This window comes from Embiotoca jacksoni, unplaced genomic scaffold (assembly GCF_022577435.1).
Source record: "Embiotoca jacksoni isolate LCO1_2020_lvr unplaced genomic scaffold, fEmbJac1.0.p SCAF_18, whole genome shotgun sequence".
In the NCBI taxonomy this organism is placed as follows: domain Eukaryota; kingdom Metazoa; phylum Chordata; class Actinopteri; family Embiotocidae; genus Embiotoca; species Embiotoca jacksoni.
Window position 1 is genome coordinate 10,718,056 of NW_027185318.1, and position 19,071 is coordinate 10,737,126.

At 41.8% G+C, this 19,071-nt stretch overlaps 2 protein-coding genes across 3 annotated transcripts in view; both read left to right on the forward strand.

Annotated features, from left to right (window-relative positions):
• Positions 1-14,299, forward strand: part of plekhh1 (pleckstrin homology domain containing, family H (with MyTH4 domain) member 1) — an 82,545-nt gene extending 68,246 nt beyond the window's left edge. For both annotated transcript variants that reach the window (XM_069152724.1, XM_069152726.1), the window contains 22 exons: positions 145-223; positions 1,342-1,433; positions 1,610-1,757; positions 2,158-2,294; positions 2,409-2,519; positions 2,777-2,863; positions 3,233-3,391; positions 4,737-4,817; positions 5,181-5,360; positions 5,482-5,593; positions 6,584-6,696; positions 7,688-7,864; positions 7,987-8,084; positions 8,185-8,362; positions 8,893-9,048; positions 9,520-9,617; positions 9,740-9,881; positions 10,031-10,173; positions 10,322-10,451; positions 11,310-11,393; positions 12,043-12,189; positions 12,632-14,299. In XM_069152724.1, coding sequence (XP_069008825.1) covers positions 145-223; positions 1,342-1,433; positions 1,610-1,757; positions 2,158-2,294; positions 2,409-2,519; positions 2,777-2,863; positions 3,233-3,391; positions 4,737-4,817; positions 5,181-5,360; positions 5,482-5,593; positions 6,584-6,696; positions 7,688-7,864; positions 7,987-8,084; positions 8,185-8,362; positions 8,893-9,048; positions 9,520-9,617; positions 9,740-9,881; positions 10,031-10,173; positions 10,322-10,451; positions 11,310-11,393; positions 12,043-12,189; positions 12,632-12,784 — 2,805 coding nt within the window. In that variant the 3' untranslated portion in view covers positions 12,785-14,299. The remainder of the gene's footprint in view (positions 1-144; positions 224-1,341; positions 1,434-1,609; positions 1,758-2,157; positions 2,295-2,408; positions 2,520-2,776; positions 2,864-3,232; positions 3,392-4,736; positions 4,818-5,180; positions 5,361-5,481; positions 5,594-6,583; positions 6,697-7,687; positions 7,865-7,986; positions 8,085-8,184; positions 8,363-8,892; positions 9,049-9,519; positions 9,618-9,739; positions 9,882-10,030; positions 10,174-10,321; positions 10,452-11,309; positions 11,394-12,042; positions 12,190-12,631) is intronic.
• Positions 14,300-18,246: 3,947 nt separating this feature from the next.
• slc25a21 (solute carrier family 25 member 21) overlaps positions 18,247-19,071 on the forward strand; it is an 83,704-nt gene continuing 82,879 nt past the window's right edge. The window contains exons 1-2 of the mRNA XM_069152727.1: positions 18,247-18,273; positions 18,399-18,487. Of these exons, the coding sequence (XP_069008828.1) occupies positions 18,418-18,487 (70 nt within the window). The 5' untranslated portion in view covers positions 18,247-18,273; positions 18,399-18,417. The remainder of the gene's footprint in view (positions 18,274-18,398; positions 18,488-19,071) is intronic.

Sequence of the window (19,071 nt, forward strand, 5' to 3'; positions counted from 1 at the left end):
AAAAAAATAAGCGAATAAACATATTTTAAATGTGACAAACTATTTCTCTGCAGATTTATTAAGTAATGATCTCAGTGCCAGGTTGTTATACTCTCTAAAGGTGTTGGTAAGCTTGAATATTTCTGATTGTATCGCTCTCTACAGGAGAGTCGGATCTACGCTGTGGCTAAGTCAGGAATGAGAGTATCAGAGGCCGGTCCCGGAGCCAGGGGCCCCGGACGAAGTGAGTGCCCCACAGCCAGAAACAAGAAACCAGCAAAAATATTTTTTTGTTGTTGTTGTTTTATCACCCCGTGTGTGTGTATGTGTGTGCGCTCTGGTTTGTGTGTGTGTGTGTGTCGTGAGTCTGGGTGGTGTTACTCGTGCTGTGGGGGATGAGTCAGTTCTGTGAAGAGACATGTCATTCAGCTGATGTTTAAGCTGCTGTGAGGGGGCGAGTGTGGTCTGTTTAGATCTGTCATTGTTGCTTTTGATGTCACTTCCTCTGGCCTGAGGCTACACACACCTGTGCAGGTGTGGGTTCTTCTTCAGGAGCCCTCCCCCCCCTTTGGGAAGATGATGGGGGGGATGGGAGAGGAGCGTAGGGAGAGGCTGCTGCTTTTTAATCAGCTGCGATGAAAGGACTTGGTAATTACTGCTGCGTTGTCTGTCCCGACATCATCCATTTTGTAGACGGTGAGGTCTGACAGCCCTTTGACTTTGAGTTTTTCTCACTGCCACAAACATGCAGCTCGCTGCCAAATCACTGTTATGGATTAAGTTATAGCTTGCTCAGCTTATTCGGCTTCCTGCCATGTCGTTGCCTTAAGGTGCATCTCTGGCAAAGACAAATACCACGGACAAGTTTTACTGTGTTCAGGCTCTAGATCTTTTTACATCTGCTTTTCAGTGGAGTCCAGCTGCAAATAAAGGTGTAAAATTAAATCGGATTTTCTTTTGTCTTATCCTGCTCTGTATTAAGATAATAGGTGTAAACTGTATTGCTACAGTGAGTATCTGTGGCACTGAAAGGACGTTTTCCCCTTTAATTCCTATGAGTTACTACGTTGTAGGTATATAAGATACATCCCAACAGGGAAATTTGATCAAAATTTGGATCAGAAGGATGAAAATTTTATTTAGGCCACTTTTAACTTATTGTATATTGCTACTGTCATCTGATAGATATTGCTGTGTAACTGCAGAGCCTTTTTAATGACTTTTAGATTTTTCAAACTATTACAGCATCTATAATTTTTCCATGATTACCACTTTTATGCTGTAAATGCTGTGATGTGTGTCGGTCACTCTTGTAATGTTTTTGTCTCGAGCACAATGAATAAACGCGTGTGTATGTTGCAGGCTCCAACTTACCCCAGTATCCAGCGGCAGGTCCGTTCACCCAGCTGATCTATAAGAACATCAACGTACCAGTCTACACCACACTGAAAGGGGTGAGTTAAATCGTCTGGATATTTACACGTGGCCGAATCTGTGCTTTATTTTTCCAGCCTTTACATTAAGATGTGCGTCCCTGTTTTGACTCCCACTGTACAGTATCGGTCATACTCTGCGCTGTCAGCACGAGACCAGCTTTCATCTGCACCGTGTTCTCTGTGTTTGTTTCCAGAAAGCCACTCAGATCAGCAGCGTGCCTCTGCCGGACGATGACTCCGGGTCGGAGGATGACAGCAGCTCTCTGGCCAGTTTGCGGACCTCCATCCTGAGTCCGGACAGGAAGAGCAGCGTGCCCGGGAGCCCGCGTGCCGTCAAGAGAGGTGAGGACTTAAAACCACAGCGTAGACGGCACGGTGAAAACAATAATGTCGTAATTACATGGTGACTTGTAGATGCATTATGTTTCACGTGGCAAAACAATAATGTGGTTTGATAGAAAACTTGTCAACAGTCTGGACTTTTTTTCTCTTTAAAATTCACCATTCACGCAGAAATGGAGCATAAAAGCGACAACAATGTGACTTTTTCTGCTGACTAGACGGTTTTCCAGTTGCAAAATGTTACATTACAATAGCATGAGTATTTTGACAGTAGATTTCCAATTCAAGAGCCCGATATCCTGTTTTTGCTGCAATATATTCTCGTATCAGAGCTGCTGCTTGTTTGTCAAACATTTCCGTAAGTTTTCCGGGTTTTCTCTGTGACTCTTCTGTGCCACAGGTGTGTCCATGTCCTCCATCAGCTCAGAGAGCGATTATGCCATTCCTCCTGACGCCTACTCCTTGGACAGTGACTACTCTGAGCCGGAGCATAAAGTTCAGCGGACCTCGTCCTACTCCTGCGAGAGCACCGGGCCTGTGAGTACAATCCTTCTTTTACGTACTGAAACCCTTTCGCCGTCCCTTTCACTGCGTTACTATTCAATCAAGATGGCTGCTGAAAAGAACTCCTGTGTTGTTTCGTGTCTGCAGGAGATGCTGGAGAAGTCCGGGTACCTGCTGAAGATGGGCAGTCAGGTGAAAGCGTGGAAACGTCGCTGGTTCATCCTGAGGAATGGAGAGATCCTCTACTATAAATCTCCTGTGAGTGTGTCTCTCGCTTCCAAGCACGCCTGTCTGCTTCCTTCTAAGGTTTTGCAAATCTGCACAGAAAACATTGCATGAGTATTTCAAAATTTTGAGTGTTTATCTGTTGGATGGCTGCAGTAGGACCACCTTTACACCTGTGAACTTAACAAGAATGGACTTTAAGGCATTTATAGTCACTGCAGTTGCTGTTTCTGAAGGAATTCTTACACCATTTTGGATGAAAATGATGATTTTGTCTTGTGTGTTTTCAGAGTGATGTGATCAGGAAACCTCAGGGTCAGATTGAGCTGAACTCGTCCTGCTGTATAGTCCGTGGAGAAGGAGCGCAGACATTTCAAGTGAGTGAAAACATGCATCTGACAGGCGTTGCACAGGACTCCTCACAAAAAAGACTGACATTTACTGCTCATGAGTGATAAAAGTATCGAAAATATTGGTAAAGATGTGTTAGTGGCATTAAAAGAAAAAGAAAAGAAAAAACATTTGTAGTGGGACACCGAGAAATTCCCACACACTTAGTAGGCATCACGGTGGGGCTTCACTGCTGCATACCACAGAAGCAGCTTAAGATGACATCAGGTATAGCGTTAGACTGGAATGTTTTCCCGGCTCTTCGGAAGCTGATTCTGATCTCTTCTGACATGGCGACGCTATCTCTGCCTGGCTTAGCATTTTTCCCCATCTTGCTCTCTTTTTGGTCTAATCAGTTGATTACGGAGAAGAAGACCTTTTACCTGACCGCTGATTCACCCAACATCCTGGAGGAGTGGATCAGGGTTCTGCAGAACATACTCAAAGTCCAGGCCAGCACGCCGGTTACTGTGGAGACGACGGCAAAGCCCACTGTGAGGGGTTGGCTTACAAAGGTCAGATGTCACGGTTTATTATCTAAACTAATCTTCAAAACTTAAAGAACTTAAGGAAGACTGAAAACAGTCTCTGAAGCTCAGTAATTAACATTTAACACTGAGCATTTGGTGAAAATTGGTTTTCAGAAGTATTCCAAATGCAAATGTTCACATTTGAGAAGCTAGAAGGAGTATTGGAAGGACATTTTTGCAAATTTTTCTTGAAAGGTACTTAAATAATTAATTGGTTTTCAATATCAGTCACCCATTTCGCATTTTTCAGTTCAATTTTCTCTAACATCAGGGATTACACAAATTGTGTGTGCTTGTTTGTCTTTACTGGAATAATATAGTCACGTTTTCTTTTTAACTGACATCAATTTAGGTCAAGAGTTAACCTTTTTTTTTTTTTTCAAGTTCCTGACTTCCCTGCACCATTTATAGTATATTTTGTTAGAGGTTTAGATTAGAGAGGGTTTCTCTCTGAAGATGATACCAAAAATAACTTGTTTTCAGATTTAGCATCCGCTCAGGCAGATATAATGTGCCATACGGTGTGTTTGTCACTGAGGTGGGGAGGGTCGGACGGAGCACTCGAGCGGGCAGATTTTTGAAAACCTCCTTCACGTTGGGACAGGGCCGCGAGACCAGAGCTGCTGGAATGTTACACGGCTCTTTAATTCCTCCAGTCTCTCCTTAGCTGTCCGCTGGTAAAATTAAAATACTTAAACAGCTGACGGGCGTGTGTGACGACTCTCTGGCAGATGACCGACAGCCTCGAGCTGAGACGATGGGGCCCACGTCCTCTCAAGCAACATCCCGATGCCTTCCCGCGAGCCGGCTTTGATCTTCCGGTTCTGACAAGATCGCAGTTCAGACAAGAGATGTTTTTGCCTCTCAGAGCGCAGTTGACCCCGGCGACCCCCCCCCCCCCCCCCCTCCCTTGTGAGGGATGCACAGCTGGCTTTGTCTGGAAGGCATCCTCCAGTGACATCATCGTTCCGCGCATATTTCTCCTCTCCTTCTCAGAAAGTGATGTGTAATTATCATGTCCAGCTGCATCCCTGGTTAAAATGTAGCTGAATGCGGGTGGGGGGGGGGGGCATTTATTCAGCAGGTGTCTTTGACATAAAAAGTTTATCTCAAGTGATTGGTATGCCTACCTGCAAACTCGGGACGTCTGCTGCTCACATGTAGGAATTCCCACATCAACATCTGTCAAGCTATTTAAAAAACTCGACCTGAATTTAAAAAAAAAAATGCACAAAAAAAACACCTGATCTCATGTTACTACTGTCGTGACAAACTGCCAAAATAGCCTTTAAACGTGTCCTGAAATTAAACCGTTTCCTTTTCATTTCAGGTCAAACACGGACACTCCAAGCTGGTGTGGTGTTCTTTGGTTGGAAAAGTCTTGTACTACTATCGCAACCAGGAGGACAAGGTTTTTTTTTTTAAAACAAGTCTCTCTCTCTCTCGCTCTACTCCTGACTGAAACCTTACCTGCTTTGAATTTAATCGTTAGTTAGATGTTGTCAAGACTCGTCTAAGATTTTCCAAGCGCATACTCATGTTTAAATAGGTATTATTTATAGGCTTTTGACAAATAAACAATAGAGAAAGAGGAATTAAATGAACTCTCTTGCAAGTATTTGCTTGCAACTAACGCAAAAACAAGAAAAATGACATCTATTTAATATGTTTTCACTCAAACATACTTGATACTTCATGTATAGACTATTTTCTGTAGATTTATATATTTATGTTACCAGTTCTCACAGTTCTTTTGTTTGATCCTCTGTTTCAGCTGCCTCTTGGTCAGCTGCAGATCCGGGAGGCATCAGTGCAGGAAGTGGATCGCTCCTGCGACTCAGACGAAGACTACGAGGCAGGCAGTCGAGGTTTCCTCTCCTCCCACTGCACCTTGGTGGTCCAGCCGAGGGACCAGAGTCCGACGTACCTGCTCATTGGCACCAAGCAGGAGAAGGTAGTGGAACAGGAAGTGTCTCAATAAAATGCCGAGTCGTTTTTTTCATCCAAAGCTACTGCACTCGAACCTATTTTGTTTCTCTGTTTCTATATTAATTAGTACGTTTTCTTTACCACAGGATACATGGTTGTATCACCTGACTGTGGCAGCCGGCAGCAGCGCAACCTTCAAAGTAGGAACAGAGTACGAGCAGCTCATCGGTAAACTCCTCGATGCGGAGGGAGACCCCGGTGAGAAATCTATTAGTATGACAAAAAAAAAAAAAAAACTTCAGCTGCATTTGTTGATTTGTTGTTTGGTCCATTTTGAAGTTGCTCTGGGAGGCATTTGTGCTTTTTATTAGTGACAGTAATAAACTAATAGAAGAGGAGGGGAAAGTAAGGAATTTACAATTACGTAGTCAATTTCTTAAACCTGTAAGTAGTGTATTAATATCTAATACAAGCCTGATTTGTTAGAAGACATTTAAGATGTTTGACTTTCAATTTAGTTTATAATTTATCCAAACTGTCTTTAGTGTTAAGCACTAAAATGAAGAGAGTTGATCATCTCTAACCTCTGATTTTGTTGTCTTAAGAAAACGTAGTCATTAATCATGTTAGTTGCTAATAATTCGGTTATAATTCAAGATTTAAGATTTTGAAATGTCACTTAAAGTATGAATACATGTGTGTTTTCTCAAGTAGCCAAATGTTTTCTGCACGTGATGGCACTGGGTTTATTTATTTCATATATTCTGCACAAAATAGGAACAGCTTTACTATTTTTAAAAAAGTAATCTGTACTTATTTCTACAGTACACAAAAGGAGAAATCTGAGAAATGGTTGTCCGTCTTTTTCGGAGACACCCCCCGAAAATATATTTGTAACACTTACGCACAAACACAGTAGATGCATTGACTGAAGTGCTCAGGCATGCAGTGTCTCCCCGTAAGTGGATACAATATTGCTCGGTAGCATGCTACGTGTTATTTTGATCCGTGTTGTCTGACAGCCTTAATCCACTCTGCAGACACTGTTTACGACTGTAGCAGTGACTGAATTCTTCTCAGCTGTTAAGTCATTACAAGCTTTGAAACTCAATCTGTGTTTGTCTGTGTGCGCATGTATTTGGGTGGCTTTATATTTATGTGTGTGTGTGTGTGTGTGTGTGTGTGTGTGTGTGTGTGTGTGTGTGTGTGTGTGTGTGTGTGTGTGTGTGTGTCTCGTTCTTTTCCCAGACTCTGTGTTGTGGAAGAGCGAGGCCTTGAGCTTCTGTAAGGAGGGCCTGCGCTCGCCTCTCACCACTCTGCCCTCTGAAGCTCTGCAGACGGAGGCTCTCAAGCTTTTCAAGGTCAGTCTCGCCGCCTCTCACCCTCCTCTCTTGCCTGTTTCTTCTGTCCCAGCCCGCTTATTTGTGATTCTCCTTTTTCCCTTTTATCCCTTTTCCTTTGAATCCCTTTCTGTCTGCCTCTCTCACTAAGAGGGTCTGTTCAAGGCATCATCCATCCCTACTCCAGTTTGTCCCCAATGTAGCCCCCCCCCCCTTTTTCTTTTTTTTTTTTTTTGCTCCCTGGATTCGCTCTTTGGCTCGTTTTCTCTTACCAGATCAAAGTCTCCAGACCGAGGGGCCCGACTCATCAAAAAGTGTGGAAGAGAGATAATGGCCTTGATTATCTGCTCTGATTGGGGCTAACCGTTGCTGTGGTTTAGAGCCAGTGTGAAAGCAGACTCCTTTTTAAGAGGAGACATGGGAGGTCAGGGCCTTTAAGAGAGTGGCAGCCATGGATATGGAAACCACAGGAGAACAGGGGACCTTGTAGGAAGATGGCAGATCCCTTATTCTTATGTCAAACCCGTAGCCCTCTGTGTGCCCACCCAGGAGCCCCCCCTCCCTGCCCGAGTCATGCTTCACAGCCCCACCGAACTACAGTCGGGCTGCGGGATTGAAGGCTGAATGGGATTGGCTCTTTTTTTTTTGACCAGCCAGCCTTAAAAAAAATGTCCCCAAAGTGCACACAATGAAACAGACTGAATGGTGGTGACACGCTTTTCAACTCTGTGCTCCACTTCATGTCTTTGAAGCGTTAATGAATCTGACGATGAAAAGCTGTTAAATGGCTTCTTTGTTCTCAACTCTGAGAACAAAATAATGAAGTTCATGTTTCCTCCGTCACGCTGGAGCTCACCCACTGCATATTAGCATCACCCAGTATTTATTTAGCTGTTTTAAATCGAATTAAATATCTGCTCCTTCCAGAATATATTTGGATTTCCTGGTGTGTGTTTGCCTCCCCCTGCTGGTCATTCAACGCCATTAAATCTCAGCCTTTACTTCTCCGCAGTCCTGTCAGCTCTTCATCAACGTGCTGGTGGAGTCTCCCTCCGTCGATTACCACACCTCGCTGGCCCAGAATGCATTGCAGGTGTGCCTGACCCACCCAGAGCTGCAGAACGAGATGTACTGTCAGCTCATCAAACAGACCAACCGCCGCACGCCACACCACTACTCGCTCACGCAGGTCCGAAGAAATGTTTACAAAAGAGCCGGGGCAGCCGAAGAAAAATTCAAATTATTTCAGTTTGATTTGCACCACCTGTAAACTGACAACAAAATACGTGATATTTTCTTATTTCCCTGTAGTGTTGGCAGCTGTTGTCTCTGTGCGTGGCTCTTTTCCTTCCTCAACAACATTTCCTCTGGTACCTGAGACAGTACCTGCAACACAACGCTGACCCAAGGTGAGTAAACTCGAGCTTCATGTTGACTCCCGAGTCCTTCAAACACAGCAGAAAAAAAAAAAAAAAAGGTTATTCATACTATTTGGATTTCTCCACGCAGGAGTGAGGTGGGGAAGTACGCGGTGTACTGTCAGAGATCTTTGGAGCGTACGCTGCAGAACGGAGAGCGGGAGGCGAAACCTTCACGGATGGAGATAGTTTCCATCCTGCTGAGGAACCCCTACCACCACTCGCTGCCTTTCAGCATCCCGGTTCACTTCATGAACAACACCTACCAGGTAACACGGAGTTAGACGGAAACACAATTCTTACTCCGGCTGCATTATTAGTTCGTCCTATTAACATCTTAAACACACAGATTTTCCTTCGGGTTTCCTTCAGTTTGTTCATTTTGGTTCAGTTCGACACATCCCAGCCTGTGTTTCCCAGTGGGAAGGAAAGCAGCATCGCTTTATAATGCACGGGTTATTTCCTGTTGCAGCTCCTGCCGTTTACTTTTTTTTTTTTTTTTTAATTGCTAATAAATTGAACAGTTTGGACTTGGACCAAGATGGCGACAGTTTAGGGTGGAAAGTGTCCAGCGGCTTCACACTTCTTTTTTGGACTGTTTTGAGTGCATCATCCTGGTACTTGTAGTGCACCGCATGTTTCTGTACTCCATTGTAAACGCGCTTATGCACTCAAACTAGGGAATCTTAGTAGCCCAAGTAGGCAATTTGGATCACAGCATTAGAGGCTGGGTCTGGTTTGCGGTGCCTCTTTTCAATGAGAGTGACATCACTCCTTTTGTTTTGCTTTTTCCATTTAGGTGGTGGGTTTCGATGGCTCCACCACAGTGGAGGAGTTCCTCAACACGCTGAACCAGAGGATCGGCATGAGGAAGCCTCCGCTGACTGGGTTCGCCCTCTTCACCGACGATCCGTCGGGCAAAGACCTGGAGCACTGCCTGCAGCCGTCTGCCAAGGTAAAGCTGCGGGTCGCCGAGCACGAAACCAGCCGCGCACCACGGAGGCTTTTTGCCTTTCTGTTTGTGCATCTCACCAAATCCTTCGTCTCATGTCACCTAATAATTTAGAGTATCCGTAATGAGTTGTGTGGGACTGTTTTGACAAATTGAGGCTTTGAAAACTTTTCGGGACTTTTTGGTTTTCAGATGTGAACATAGTCCAGCATATCGCGGCCTTCCTCTGTAATTTGATTTCAGTCAATCATGGTAAAACCAGTGTTTCCACTTCATTTTCATTATGGTCACTGAAATTGTTCCATCGTGTTTAACCAGCCCACAAATGAACCTTCTATAACTCCATCTGGATGAAATGCTGTACAGTAGATCTCAGTGTTGTAGATGTAGCTGCTGCCACCTGCTGACTCAAACCAAAATAAGGGGGGGGAAAAGTGTATACGTCTGACTGGAGACTTTTATCCCCGTTGCTAGATCTGTGATGTCATTTCCAAGTGGGAGCAAGCTCTCAAGGAACTGCATCCTGGGAAAAACGAGGGCACACGGATAGTTCGACTAACATACAAGAGCAGGTAGGATTTCTGTCTTAGCGTGTGGGCTCTGTCAGACTCAACACAGAGTTTATTCATTTTGCAGGACTTTTAAGAGGAAAACAGTTTTAATGGCATTGTGTGCGTTATGTGGGCATGTGCAGGCTGTGTTTCAGATCTCAGGTAAAGGGAGAGACAGAACGTGAGCGCCTCCTGCTGGCGTACCAGGTGAACGATGAAGTTCAGCAGGGCCACTTCCCGGTGAACAAAGAGCTGGCCCTTGAAGTGGCTGCGCTCATGGCACAGGTCTGGAAAGATTATGTCAAGAAACCAAACTTATTGGGATAAAAAGATTTGTTTCGTGGTTTCTTTGTTTTGTCGTCTACTCTGCAGATTTTCGGTGTTTTAAAACCGTCTTTCCCTTTCGCTCTCTCCTTCTGCTGTTTGTCCCCCAGGTCGAACACGGTGATTTGGAGCGACCAGCTGCCTCCTCTCCTGCCGGCTCTCCTCAGCCTAAATCTCAGCTGATTCTCCTGCAAGCATTAGAGCGCTTCTACCCCAAACGCTACAAACAGGACTGCAGCTCAGAGCAGCTCAGGTAAAACAAAATCGCCGATTTCAAGATAAATATGGTGCCCTGCATTTTCTTTTGATTTGTTTACGGCAGTATCCTCTTGCAGCAAAAAACAAAGCATGTCTGCCCGATGTAGCCACAAATGAACCCACTGTTCCTTTTCTCCTTTCAGAGATCTTACCGAGCGTCTGGCCACCAAGTGGTCAATGCTGCGTGGCTGCAGTGCATCCGAGTGTGTGAGAATATACCTGACTGTGGCTCGGAAGTGGCCCCTGTTTGGAGCCAAGCTCTTCAGCGCCAAGGTAAAAACTAAAATGTACAGTGTCTCTCTTCTGTTGTTTTCGGTTGCATGTTGCCCGTGCTGAGCCCGCATACCCAGCATGCTTCGCAATCGGATAAAGACTTGAGAACTCGTGGGAATGGGTACCGATCGGTCGGGACTGATGGCAAACATAAAGTAATAATCCCGACAACTCCGACGAGGTTGGTGCCAGGTTGGATCAGCCGGAGGGACGCAGCTCTGAATTCTGTTTTGCCGTGATTGGTTGTTTTACCGTCCCTAACCCTAATCTAAACCCTCATCTGAACCTCACCACAATGTAACAGCCAATCATTGACAGTGTCCCTCCGCTGATCCGATCTACCATCTGAAATGCAAATGCCATGAAGCTCCTCGGGAATATACGTGCTTAATTTCAAAGGCCCCAGAAGATAAGATGATGCTAACTGCGGTGTTTTGTTTGCGCCATAAACTTCAAGAAAAAAAAACAAAAAATCTGCTCATTTCTACATTGGAAGATCTGACAAATGAATGTAAACATGTAGTAAACAATGACATGATAATGTTTGGCATCCGTGTCGGACCTCAAGTCATGCTGGGTAATGTATGCAGGCCCAGTGAGGGCATTTAGTCTCTCTCTTGTGCCACAAAGTTAGTATTTGTCTGTTATGTTCAGTTGTCTGTTCAATCCAATTGAAAACAAGAAGATACTCTTGATCTTTTGTCGAAAGTAAAAATTCATTTAGCCCCTAAATCAGCCATGCATCAAGCTGTGGACCCAATCTGAGGCCACGAAGAAGACCCAGCGATGACGCTGTAATGTTTAACAGGATAATGACATCTGTTAAACAACCTTTCTATATTTCCCCTGTCTCCACAGCCTGTCCCTCCCTCTCCTGTGGAGCAGAGCCAGGTGTGGCTGGCAGTCAATGAGGATGGACTGTGTGTGCTGGACTACACCATGGTGAGTTTCAGGCTGTGTGGAGAAAACACATCCATCAACACGGACCGTCCCGACATCTTGTTTACATCTTGCTAACATTTTTTAAATTAAAAAAAAAAAAAAAAAATCTATTCCAACATATACTGTTGCTTCACTTCACAACTGGAAAACTGAGATTTCTTTTAACAAACTGCAGTTCTCAGCTGGATCGGCCACAGCTGCTCTGGTCTGGAAGGATTTTTATGTTGTGGTGTTTCGAAGACCAGAAATCCAAAAGGAAAATAAAAAGGCTAGCGTCTGATTTGACATACTTGACCCTGACAGACAGCCGTTCCAACATGTAAACCTTGTTAACGTGAGCTCTGTAATTTTCGGCAGCCCATATTGATCCACTTCACTCTCGGTCTGGCGCGCGGCGTTGCTCATGTGTTCTTCGGAAAAGTACGAGAGAAGAACAAAGTGAAAATCAGACGAAGTTGCTGGAAATTATGTCACACTTCTTCACGCTCAATTGAGCGCTCAAAAAACGCAGAAACCAAAATGATTTTCCCAAATGAATTCCATGCTCTATATTGGGATCGGCAATAAAAAAAAAAATTTTAAAAATCGGAGCCCTGTTTATATCCGTTTCACTGCACGTTTCACACTAGCAATGCATTTCATTTCTCAGCACACGCTGCTCACGCACTCCCACCAGTCTGTGATTACCTTCGGTGGTTGCCGTGACGATTTCATGGTGGTCACAAGCCAGCAGAGGGAGCCTGGGGTTGGGAAGAAGAGCGTGGAGAAGCTGATGTTTGCGATGGCAAAACCAAAGGTACGAATCCGGTTTACGCCGGTACATTTTTTTTTAGAAATGGTTGAAATAATTAATGCCACCAAGAAGCAATTTCAATTGTCAAATTTCAATATTTGAAACATGGAAGATGGTGATGAGTTTATCTGAAGGCTGTAAGGATCGGTCTGTAAAAGAAGTTTGTGATCTTAAGCATCAGCTGACACGTTAACGAAGAAAACAGGTTGTTTCTGCTATTTTATGTGCGGAATCTCAACGGAGCTTTAACACAGGGTCGTATTACGACTGTAGTGGATGCTAACGGGGCTAACTTCATTCTTGATTGCAGATAAGTTGGATTTCTCCGGTTTTCTGTGAGCATCTCTGGGTTCCCAGCTCCCCAGAATCAAATAAAACACATCCATGTCATAATGTTAAATCCATTAACTCTTTGTTTGTTTGGTTTTTTTTGCTGTCATGGCAGATACTGGAGCTGACCTTACTCATGGCCAGCTACATTAACCACTGGAACCCCGGCCTCCCGTCTGCCTCCCACCAGCCGCTCGGCCACTGGGACGTCGACAGCAGGCACTTCCCCGCCATGAACTACACCACCAAGGGCCCCACTCTACTGTGAAAAGGACAACAAAGACTGCTTTGACTACAGGGAGGCTCGATGACAGCACTCGCTACGAGTTTGCACTCATCTGAAGTCTGGGTTTCATGTCCTTCTTACAGAACAGGTACTCAGAGATATTTTTTTGTTTTTCTTTAATGAAGATTTAGATTTAGAAATGTCAGGATGAGGAGTCTCGTTAGGCTATTTATTTTGGCAGAAAAGTGTCTCAACTCTGCTTTTCTTCGGCGTAACGTCACTCTTGAATTCATCGTTGAAATGGGATGTCAGAATTTTTTTTTTTTTTTTTTTTTTTTTTAAAGATTGCGATGGTCTGTGGTCGCCACGCGTCACATTTCCACTCGCATAGAGATCGTTTTCGTCGCAAACCTCTGCTCAGATTTGTCTGGCTGTGTGTTACTGTAATTATTCAACATGAATCACAAGTAACTAAAAAGGTACCAGAGTTTTGAATTCTCACTCGCCACTTGGAAGGGACTGATGTAGCGTTCATAAAATTCATAGATTTTAGTGTTCTAATATAATCCCAATATGATATTAATGTAATTTAGGGCCTCAACTAACAATTGTTTCCATTTTAAAATGAATTAAGACTCCAGAATCCAAGTTGACATAATTACATTTATTCAAACAGCTTTAAATCCCCAAAATATTGAATTTATCATCATAGAAAATATTAAAAAAGTAAAAGTATTCCCATTTAAGTTGCTGGAGCCAGTGAATTGTATTATTAATTGATTATCAAACTAGTTGATGAATTTTCTGTTGGTTGATCAAGAAATTATTTCTACACTAAGATGTATCTAATTGGGTTTTCCACGTAAAATAAGGAGCTGATTTTCCTGAAGCAATTAAAGTTACATTCAAGGATCCTTTTATTGTTTATATTTATCTCACTTATTTAGCATAAAGCAGGCCAAAAGAAGAAGAGTCAAGAATGCAAACAGTTTGACCCAGACCTGCTATTATTGTAATGTTGCTGCGGTTCACAATGAGACAATGGAATAAAAAAAAAGGTATATACACTGTAAGAGTGATATACTGCGTGTATAAAGCATCTGTGCATCTGTGAAACTTCCTTTTCTGATGGTCATCTAATTACATTTTTCTCCCTTAAAACTGCAGAACATACAGTTTATATATTCAGACCACACACATAGTTTTAATGGTCAACAACAAAGGAGAAGACCGTTTTTTTTTTTGTTTTTTTTTAAATAGAGCTACCAACATATTTGAATGACTTGAACTGTTTTGGATAAACCACTGTCTTGCTCGTGTTCATATTAGTTATTTATTTTCTCTCTCACATTTTGGGGCTTTTTGCATAAAAAGGCACCGTTTTCCACAGTGGTCACGTTTGTGTGGGAAAACGTGCGCTTTCCGTTGTGTCGCAGAGTAATTTAAGAGCAGAGTATGTTTGGTTACTGTCACTAGAATGTGTTTCAAATGTTTCAACGATGGTGTCTTCATGTCGCTTGTATGCATGTGTGGAAATAAAATCAACGGTACAAATCCTTTGCTGACTCTTTGTTAACACAACTTTTGTGTATATTGTTTCATGCAGTCTATTTAGACAGACAGACAGATAGATAGATAGATAGATAGATAGATAGATAGATAGATAGATAGATAGATAGATAGATAGATAGATAGATAGATAGATAGATAGATAGATAGATACTTTATTAATCCCCAAGGGGAAATTTTTTTTCACTACAGCAGCATTTCCAGATGCAGGAAAGAAATAAAATAACAGTAAAAAAATATTAAATATAAAAATGCACAGTATATACAATAAAATAGAATAAAATAAAATAGAATGGAATAATTAAATTAAAACTAACTAAACAATAGTGGGGGAAAAAAAGACTTTTTTTTTTTTTTTTTTTTTTTTTTAATATTTAAACAGCCAAGAAAAACACAACAGACAACAGTGTTATTGTTGTGTGATGGATTTTGCCAGAGGCGAGTTATTGTACAGTCTTATTGCAGTGGGCAGGAATGATCTCCTGTATCTGTCCTTGTGACAGCGGAGCTGGAGGAGTCTGGCGGAGGAAGTGCTCCGCTGTCCCTGCAGCAGGTGGTGGAGAGGGTGATCAGGGTGATCCAATATGGATAACAGTTTCCTCAGTGTCCTCCTCTCCACCACCTTTTCCAGGCTGTCCAGATTGCAGCCAATGATGGAGCCGGCCTTCTTAACCAAATACTTCATATATAATACTTCACAGTGGCAGAAAGTACGTATGGTTTCCAGGTACAGTACTTATTTGAAGTAATTTACTGTATTTAAGAGGGAAATACAAAACCTTTTACTCCAGTAATTATCTGAAAACTAGTTATTTGTCAGGTGAAGTTTTTACAAATGTATCTGCTGCTACAAATTTGATTTGTGTAAATAAACTGCTACAGTATTTAAAGACTTGGTTTTATTTCAAAAGGGCAAAATGTTGCTTGCATATTAATGCATTCAGTAGGGCTGGGTTGTATAATTTCTATAAATTTCATATAGTTTCTTCTGGAAGTATATATGTCACAATGTAAAAAGCAAAGCAAATTTACATGTTGAATAATGCAATTATTTTTTAGTGTAATGAGCTTTGGTTCTCTGTTTTGACAACAAAATATTCTTGTTCTTCCACCGAACATTTTTTCCATATAAATATATACCACTCTGAAAGGTGTCATACTGATTTATGAAAAAAATATTTGTAATATTAAAGTATATTTTCTGGTAATACTAAAGTGAAGTTTTGACTGAAAGACTAAGAATCCTTAATATTTCTTTCACCACAAATATCTTACACATGTATTGTCTAAATGTTTTAGTATTTCTTCTGTTATATCTCTTCATTTTTGCTGAACATGCGTCTAATAATTACAAAAAAAAACAAACAAAAAAAAAAAAAAAAATCAAGCAACATTTTTACAGTGTGTTTTAAATGTCTTCAGACATATTCTTGGCTTATTTTCTTTTGCTGGAACAAAACTTCCATTGGCCTTCCCTTACAAACTCTCTTGCCAATAAGTGCTGTTTAACATATTATAAGGAAATGCAGGGTTCATGCAACAGTAACAAAAATTGTATAGTAGTCAAAAGCTCCTCTTGAAGAAAAAGAAAAAGGACAGTTTTTACGCAGTATGTCACTAAAAAAAACCTTCTCTTCTCATTCATTTTGTTCATAAACCAATAGTTACCTACTCTGTGCCGGTATACAGCCTTGCAGTGTACAGGTTTTACTGGAGTGGAGTTGCTCTGCTTTTTCTTATCCAAGGGGGTCAAAGTAGTAATGGCATTTTCCTGCCAAATATATGCTGTAAATCCCTGATTTTTACGGCTTGTCTGAAGCACTTGTTGTTCCATAGCTGCTCTCATGCAAAATGAAAAACTCGTTACAGGGCTCACTGCTGTATTTCTGCGTGCCTTCATTTCTCATCAAAAAAGAAAATAACTTTTCCATGGTGCAATACGGCTGCAGCCGCATGCTTTATAACAGTTTAAATCATATTGAATTTAAGGTCAAAGTTTCCAGTGTTGTGGTATAGATGAACATTTTGTTACCCTTGCAGTAAATTTTCAGTTTTTTTTTTTTTTGCTGTGTCAATATGTATGTTACATGAGTTATGAAAGACATCAGATTTGAAAAACAATATTTACCCAGAAAAGCGTGTGGCTGTATAGGAGGATGTGTGTGCATAATATAAAACATAAAAAGTCCTGTGTTAAGCTAATGATTTTAATTAGCATTTCATCTGAAAAGGATTCCCTCCAAGTTGTTTGTTTATATAGTAAATATGATCAAATATTGAACAGTGCGTGTTGTCATTTTTCTAGTGTAGTCTGACATTTTGTAATTGTTTGATCTTTGTTAGACTGACAGTATAAGTCAAATTTATGAACATAGAAGCTGATGGAAACATTTCAAAATGTTCCAGTACCTAAGTGCAAATTTACTCTGATAAGTGAAAAATCCTGCATTCAAAATGTAAAAGTAAGTATCAAAAGTGAAAATATAAACTTTGCAAAATAGTCCCATTTGTGTGTTTTATATATAGGCTACAATATGCTATGTATTTTGGTTAATTATATATTTGCATTAATGGTTAGCTAACGTTTTACCCTTATGGTTGGTTGAGGTGGAGCTAATTTTAATTATATTAAACACCGTTTGGCTGTTTTAAGTTAATAACAGATCATCATATTTCAGAGGATGATTGTGTTTTGTACATTTTGCCATTTAAAATTATGACACAGCAACTCATTAAAGAGGTTTTCTGAAAATATGCTTCACATTTGAGAAACCTCATAGTAGCGATGTTTGCCTTGCCTTTTTTTTTGCCTGTAAGGCAACACGGGTTTGTCAGCAGTCTGAGGTGTATTATACAAAACTGGACATAGTCCTGATTAAAGTTGCCAAAGTTGAACAGCATGTACAATTATAAGGTGTGATTAACAATGAAACATAAGTCGAGCCTCATACACACCCCTTTTACCTCTGATGTACTACAGTTAACTGTTAAAGCATGTGGGAACTTCAAACAGTGGTCTCTTAATGACCTGTTGAACCATCGGTGTGAAATAACTTTGCAGTAAATGCAAAAAGGAGAGCAGATACTGTTTGCCAACTCACGGTCACTGAAGTTTGTCAAACGTGACATTTACATTACATAAACTGCAGTCGGCGTGGTCTATGATGCAAACTGTGTTCAGACATGTTCAAGAGCAACTTATCAGTTCATGAACTGTATGTTTTTCAAAATGATTTTTGAACTGCACATAATCATACTGAAACACCTGTTGGCAAATGTCCACGGTGTTTATATATTGAATGGTGATAGGCTACCTACTAGTGGCAGCATTGAATTATTTAGACAGAATAACTATCTATCTATCTATCTATCTATCTATCTATCTATCTATCTACCATGTGCATTACCGAGTCATATTGCTGTTTTACTGTTCAAATTCCACTTTGCTTCTGAGTTTCATCCTTTTGGGTGAAGTGTTCCTTTAAAATAATAAATGGCAATATATATATTTGAAGAATGAGCCTGGATGGGACTTAAAGCGTTTGGGCTGCACGCTGGCCTGCAGTCATGATGTGGGCTGTATATGAAATATAACGCTCATATATAATACTAAACAATATAAGCATAGTATATTAAAAAAAAAGAAAAAAAGTTGGGGTTTATCCGTGTTTTCACGTGTTGATTGTTTGTTGCGAGGTAAATGGGGAGGGTAAATGTGAACCGGGGAGTTCGCTGGTAATCGATTCCCTGTTAGCCTCGCCTAGCCTGGATAGCACTTCGGGAGAGGTACCGCTGCTTGCACCTTTGAGCTGCCCTCCCTCGCAGGGAAGCAACGCAAACTTTTCTTTTCGTTTCGTTTTTTTTTTTTTTTCCCTTTTCTTTTTTTTTTTTTTTTTAAATTGACAAGACGCCCGCGGCGGGGACAACATGCAAACGAGCAGCGCGCAGCAGGAAGCCGGCAGGTACGCGACGTTACAACTGTCTTCACGCTGCAGCGGTTTAAATGCGGAGAGGTCGTAAAAAGTTTGTCGTCCACCCCCCCCCCCACCACCACCACCACCACAACTCTCTTGTTTTCCTCGTTTAGGACCCCGAAAACACCGACAATGACAACGGAGGAGCCGCAGAGTCTCCTCCGGGAAGCTTCCCATCAGATTATCGCCGGCGGGTCAGCCGGTAAGTCCCCGACGTGATTTCACTGCTGCTGTTTTTTTTTTTTTTTTTTTTAAGACGACGTGGTCTCAGGTTATGTAATAGTTTGTGGTGGTGGTGGTGGTGGTTGGGGGAGAAGAAAAGGAAAAAAAAAAACAAAAAAAAACGGTGCGTGCTGCCAAAAATGAGTGAAGCTCGGCTACGAGGCGGCGCCCTCCTCGGAGACTCCCGCAAGTCTTCACAACGCGTTCCTGCTTGTTTATCGGACATGGCGTGTCGGGATGGAAAAAATAAACCGTTCCTTGTGCGGCAGATCTTTAGCCAGAGGTTGTTTTTTTGTTTTGTTTTTTTTTTGCATGCGTTTGCGAGATAGTTCCCTCCCTTTTCAAAACGCTGGGAGTTTTCGCCGGGAGAGTCACCGGATCAGGAAGTCAGCTGTTACTCTCGGGTTTGTCATCCAGCGAGTTTTTTTTTTAAAATTATTTTTTTTTTAATTTTTTTTTTTTAAACCTGCTTCTGTGTTCTTATTTGCAAGGCAATTGTGTTTATAGTCATTTGTACGTCGAAACACGGCTTCACCTGTTGTGGAGGAAGTGTTTCCTTAGAAT